The sequence below is a fragment of the Olea europaea genome, chromosome 10 (assembly GCF_002742605.1).
Source record: "Olea europaea var. sylvestris chromosome 10, O_europaea_v1, whole genome shotgun sequence".
In the NCBI taxonomy this organism is placed as follows: Eukaryota; Viridiplantae; Streptophyta; class Magnoliopsida; order Lamiales; family Oleaceae; genus Olea; species Olea europaea.
In genome coordinates this window covers 2518602-2525551 of record NC_036246.1, presented here as the reverse complement: position 1 = coordinate 2525551, position 6950 = coordinate 2518602, and the positions used below count along the sequence as shown (strand labels likewise).

General features: G+C 36.4%; 1 protein-coding gene across 1 annotated transcript; it reads right to left on the bottom strand.

The window, feature by feature from the left end:
* Positions 1 to 2307: 2307 nt before the first annotated feature.
* Positions 2308 to 4337, bottom strand: LOC111400870 (RING-H2 finger protein ATL46-like). The gene has a single exon (XM_023028313.1). It carries the CDS (start codon positions 3829 to 3831, stop codon positions 2689 to 2691), a length of 1143 nt encoding a protein of 380 aa, XP_022884081.1. The 5' UTR covers positions 3832 to 4337; the 3' UTR covers positions 2308 to 2688.
* Positions 4338 to 6950: the final 2613 nt, after the last annotated feature.

Sequence of the window (6950 nt, the reverse complement as noted above, 5' to 3'; positions counted from 1 at the left end):
TTTTCATTTCTTTGTGAATCTTGATTATACAATCTCATCTCCAAAAAGGTTAAAATTCTGTTCCTGATATCGCTAAAATCATCGAGCAAACATTGTGAAGCTCGAAATTACTGCCCTTGGGTTATTGCATAGAATTACTATCCTAACTCACTAAATCCCTTATGTTGTCGTGGTAAAATCTTGAGTAGAAAAGTATTGTCTTTGCCCTAAGCTAATGTCGCAAATGGAAGAACTCATGTATTCCTATTTATGGTTGCATTTCGTCAAGCTTTGAAAGGCTCGATAGCATGGTGGTTCCATCTTGACATTTACCAGGCAGTTCCTCAAAACTCATGCAAATCATATTACTCGACTTTATTTTACATTGCTAGGCAAATGCTTAGTTTGTGAGTTTATATGTAATTGAGCATTCTATTGTTATAAGTCAATTTATGGGTGAGCTTTATCCGATAAAGTTGTTATAGTTGAGTTATCCTTTTTAGATAATCTTAACTGTGGACATGGCAACTTGATGAGGAGGACTAATTTTAGTAGAAGATTGGTTCCGTAAAGTCATCTAACTGAGAATATAGACTGTCATGGATGTCAATTTTAAGAAGTATGAAATAAAATAACTCTAATTGTATTGCACCAAAAAGCCAACTGGCCTAAGTTAAAAATTTGAAAGGAATGAGCTCAACCTCGAGCTTTGCAAAAGAAAATTTGAAAGGAAGGGCTGGACTTCGACCTTGTTAAAAAGAAAGAAGCTCGACCTCGAGCATTGTGTAAAATTTTGTTTCAACATCGATGATGACGAACTGTTGTATTATTATCCAATTAACGTAAGAATAAATGGTAAACTATTTTATCTATTTCCTCGGACCATTAGAGAAACACCAAACTATTCAGTTGCACTTGAAGTTTGAATTAAACTTCTTTGGTGGAAAGAAAATGCCACCCTTGTTTACAGATATTTACACGGGAGTGGAACTCATGTGAATAAAAAATGTCAAAAAATTCCTCCAACTATTGTGAGGGGTCTAACAAGGAGGGTGTTAAATCCTCTGTCAGCGTAGCAAGATTGTTGAAGTTTTACCCAAAAAAGTGAGTGAAAATGTTTTGTTCAACCACTCACTACAAATTTGATGGGACAAGTTAAATTTGACTGAAAATTAAACGAAAAGCTTATTTAGAAGGATTATTCCATATGTATCGAATGGGGTGCCGAATGGTGTTCCCCTCTCACAATGCATGCAGATCACGTGTGAATTTTAAAATGCAGACATGTGGTCTCCATTCTTATTGTGAGTAATAGGTAAAAAATTCGATAAAAAAATTCGATACCTGATTGTCCAATTTAGATTACCTTGTACAATTTTCCCTGTAACACGAATCTAGACCACATAGGTTGGTGGATCCAAACTTGACTCTCAAGTCTCAACATGCAGTAAATGGGTTAAAATTCTAGATCCGACCCAAATCCAACTTGAACTTAGCCATCCATATATGACAAAATTATCCGGTCACGCTTTACCACAAAATGAGCTCTAAGGGGCATTAAAGAGACAAATGTACTAATGGCTATGGCTTAGTCTCTAATGAATAGGTGGTTCAGCTGTCAGTAGGATTGTGATGTGACTGCAGAACCGGGTTCTTCTTGGCCCACCACATGAGCGTGTGCTGTATTTTTTTAAAAAGAAAATGAAATTGGCCAAGGCCAGCTGTCTTACAAATGATTGATCTCAATCTTTTGGATTATATACTCTTGGCCAAAAAACAAAAAGGTCGTTCATTACATTTTTATCCAACTAAAATCGGGCATCCGGATCGGCTCATAACGATCAACATCGTCCTGGATGGTTCATCGAAACCCTTCTACTAGTATACTAGCAATTAATTGAACAGATCTGCTAGGGGTACATTACCTCATACTTAAGGGTGTCCATAATGAATACAATGATGAGACGTCTGATGCACGCAGGGGCTCACAGGTGAGGCGTCAATGACGAGACGTCGGGTGTCCATTATAAAGACCCTTAGGTACAATGTGATGTACCTTTATCATTTTTGTTAATTGAATATTACGGGTTTCTTTCTTACGAAAAAGGGAGCACATGGGGAGAACACAATGACCCACAGCCATGGCTATACCCAAATTTTTAATCAAAAAGTTCCATGGATCCCACCACTTGGTCCCAGCCCAGAAGAAAGAACTCGATGCACAAAAAAGAGCGTTTTCACACTATATTCCAAAAGATTAAAGAAAGCAACAATGAGAAAGACAAGATAAGAAAACAGAATAGGCTACCAAAACAAGGCAAAAGAAAAGAAAAGAAAAGATAATTGCCCTCTGCTTTGATGAAAAGACAATTTGCATGACAAGTTTCGACCAACCGTTTATCACAAAATCGAGACCCTTCGACTGGTTCAACTGAAACATAATACCCCTGTTCCATAGTGCAATATCTCATGTCGAAACAAGTTCTAAGTCCAATTTATAGTCATGTCAAAATGTTGAGATCAAACATCAAGACTGTACACCAAGATGAATCTTATCAAAGAGGCACAATAAATTAACTTGCAACACCGGGAAATTCAGACTTCCATTACTACCTGTGTACATAAAGTTTCCGAACAGAAGAAAGCCAACACTGTAATTTACCAATCAGCAATTAATCAAAAAATTTAAAATAAAAAAGCAAATTACTCTCAGAGGCCTTCTGTTCTCTGCATCCACGGTAAGTCCATATTAAGAGAAGAGGGATTGTCAATTTGTGCATTCGAAGAGCCAGCAAATTTGCCCTTCTTTGACCATAACCATATCTTGGAAACTGAATAGCTATCAGTTTTCGTCCCAATACTAATTTTCTTCCCATTTTCTTCCCTTCGATCAGGCGAGAGATTACTAGCTTGTTCTGTCCCCACAACAAGCTTCAAATTGTGACCATTTTGATCATGGCTCGAGGCAGCTACCCTTAGATTAGCATCACCAACGACATATTGATAAGACCCCATTGAATAACACCTTCGAGCATCCAATTTACTGCTACTAGTCTCTCCTATGTCTTCCTGCACTTGCTCATTATTCAACTTTCTGAATTTACCAAGCCTCACAGGAAAAACACCCTTTTCTGCAGCTACTTCCTGAATTTGCACCGTCTTTAGACCAGATGAAAATCCATTCTCTCCATTACCCTGAAATCCATCTTCTTCCCTAAAATCCCGGTAATCGAAAACTTGGTTTTCTGTCGAGAACTCAGGATTGAAAAGCGTATCCCTACAGAGAGGACATGTCGAGTTTGACAGAAGCCAAGTATCGATGCAACTGATATGGAAAGCATGGCTGCACACTGGAAGCAATCTCAGTTGGTCCTTCTCAGAAAATTCACATAAACAGACAGCACAATCAAAGGGCTCTTTCGCACCACCCACTATCTCCTTGTACATAAACACCGGTAATGCATCAATAAACTCTTGATCTAAACCAGAATCATGTAAATGGAAGAGTTGTTGCAGTTGTCTTTCAAGTGCATCAGAGGTAGAAACTTCCAAATTTCCATTAGATTGAGAGGATGACTGGCTTTTGGTAAGAAATCTAACAAGCAAGTGTAGAACCCCAGATATGAAGAACAAAACAGCTAAAATAACTATAATGAACAAAGCAGCTGGACTAATCCTTGTACCAGATGAAGATGGGCTTGATTCTTTATGGAAATTACTATTAACACCATACGGAGATATAGGAGGTGGGTATGTCATTACACCATCTTTCTGATACATTTTATGCTGAATCCAAGACATTTTCACATGGGTATGCCCAGAAATCAAACTCTGTTCTTCCATTTCTTTCATTAAATAGACAATCTTAAGAATTTAGAAACAATACATAGTGTGACATCACAAGGATGTATGGGCATAATAAAGCGAATTTGTTTTTTTTCCCTTTCAGATAGAGAAACCCCAAGTGACTGATTGTTCAATAATATGAGCAGAAATGACATAGGAAACTTTAAAGATTGAGTCTTTACCTACCTTGATCCTCCATTAAAGTATTCATAACATGGACCCGCTTCTTGCATCAGCAGAAAAACCCTAAAAACACAGCTTCTGGCAGGAATATTAGAGCCTTTAACATGCTTGGAGTACAGAGGTAAAAGAAATCTTCAATATCTATTATTCTACTTGACAATATGCTTCCAACAAAATAAATACACACACACATATACATATATATGAGCATCTAAACTGAAGGTAAATTATGCTAAAAAAGACTGCAATTTTTACTTCCTCCAAGAAATAAATGGACAAAAGAAAAAACTGTAGAAACAGAGAGAGATTTACTATTGCTGTAAACATACGATTCCGTTAAGCGCGTGGATTAGGGTGGTCAACATTTCACCTGCCACATGCCCGGTCCACTAAAATGGGATGAAAATACGGTAAGTTGAAATTTTGAAAATTAATTACAATTAAGGGCTTAATTAACAGGTTTAAGACAGTATTATTATTAATTGCGCCTAAATTTTGAGAAATTACTTGCGTAGGTTTGTATTATTAAGTCGTTATGAATGTCATTTTTAATAATAAAAAAATTATAACTTCGTATAAATTGAATCTACAACAATGAAAATAACATTTCCTTTGATTAATTTTTTTTCGAAAAATTCTTAAGTTGTCCAAACAAACACAAAATATTATTTTACGGCAATGTTTGATTATAAAATCACACAATTTGGTGTTTTAAATCATAAAACATTACTTGTCTTGTAGGTTATTTGGACGTAGCTTAGAGGGATGAAGCGTGTAGGAATTTGTCATCTTAATCTTTAATCCAAAGGAAATGAAGTAAAATGTTGGGTTAGGAGAACTACTTTAGTAGTTTAATAAAGGCGACAGCAAGAGAAGATAATAAATTAGTACGTCACAAGGAAAATATCATTCTAAGAGCCTGTTTGGGAGTGATTTTGAGAATTAATTTTTTGACCGTTAGGAGAAAAGTGAGGTCCACCTGTGAGAGAAAAAATCAAATATGATGACTAGAATAGTGAAATAACGATCAAAAAATTAATTTTCTGGGGCAAAAAATCGCTCCCAAACAAGATATAAGTTTGCAAAATAATTAATAATAATTTTTGGCCTAATGTTTAGTCAATTGTGTTTATTGTATAGCATGATTTGGTCTTGCAATGAATTAACCAAGTTAATTTTGTTGCAGCTTGGTCCACTTCAATTTATGTGGAGCGTAACTCAGAACAAGCAATCCGAACATAAGATCCGATTATACAAACTAAAATATATCTGATTAAAAATAAATGCATAGCCTCCTTGGAGTTATTGCCCTAATTATGAGCAAGACTTGGTTCGTGTAGATGCTAGGCCTAGCCTCCTTGGATTTATTGGCACATTTATATTGCATATGAGCTCGATCCTAATTTCGTCCTTGTCCTTAGCCTATCAAATTCAATTCTTAACCAAGGCTAGAACTCAATTGGCCAGGATTTATTGCATATGAGCTCAATTTTCTTCCATTGCTTGGAAACCATTGTTAAGTCGAAAAACGTTAAGTTTCAAGAAACCAGATCGCTTTGCAGAAAATTAAAAGATTCGAACACAAAGATATGTTTCGCCCTAAAAAGGGTCCGGATGTTCAATCTTGCGACCTAATCACCCGTTAAGCTTCAACAAAGGTGATAAAGCTCAAGATCCACTAAGTGTCAACCAAGAACAGTACAATATGTACGAAGAAACCAAACTATACAACACAATCAGAAACCATCACTAATATTACAGATTGAAAAATCACCAAGAACATATCGAATTATAGTAACCCAAGAACCCTAATCTATCACTCAGAGAAAAGGAGAGAAAGCGAAAGGTTGAAAGACTTCGAATCGTCTAGAATCAGGGCCAAAACCAAGTAAGTATCTGATTAGTCAACCATCCAAGGGTGAGGGTGAAGCCACGTGTACGGCTGAACCTCAACCATTTAAGAGACAAAAGCGTGTTTCCCTAAAACTCATTTTATAACCCGAAATTAATTCCAACAGACCAAGCCCACAAGTCTCAATCTGGGCCAGCAAGAAATGGTGAGACAACCCAACTAATATAAAAACCATTGATACTGGCAACAATGGAACGGTCTGGATAGTCAACTACCATTAGCCGTGTTCACTTATCAATGGCTCCACCTTTGTATTAAAAAATAAAAAATAAAAAAAAAATTGAGGATTTTGGTTTCTGGTGGGCTATTCCATCTTCATGAAGTTGTATATGCATAAATACTAATGTATCGTTATTCGACTTTCCCAGTCGAATGCCGGTCAGTTTGGTTTCCCATGTGTAAGTTTTGCGTATGTAACGAATGAGATAAAACCAGCTTTAGATGAAAAAGAAGGTAAAAAATTCTTGAGTGGAAATTACCGTGAATTAACCCTAAAAGGACTCCCATTTGGTTGATATTCATAGACTACAAGTTTTTCCTGCCTTGAACTTGGTCGAGTCTTCGCATTCTCCGCTTAAAATCATGGCTTGATACCGTCCGGCCTTTAATCTTTTTCACACCTCACTTTGAGCACTCTATCGATTTTCCCTCCCGAGCAACTCAGCAGGAGCCTTGAGCAAATCTTTGATTTTCTTTCATTTTTCTAATTCTAGAGAGAATTGTATATCTAACATGTTGTTCGTGTATAATTTTAACTTTGTGTATATTAGTCAATTTCATCCCTTAAAGAGGGAGAAGGGTTTCATTTTTTAATGGGCTCTAAGCCGCTTGACTTAGTTCATGAGGCAAAGAGTCAACAAACTGAATTGAGCAATGTTTCTAAACAAGAGCCAAGCTCGAATGTTTAAGAATGTATTGGCTCCAGTCGATCCATTGTTATTAAAATACTAGTCGTTTACATGTGCATTGCACGAATTTTGTTTCTATCGTGTTTTCATTAATGTAGAAATTGTAGATGTTAAGAGAGAGA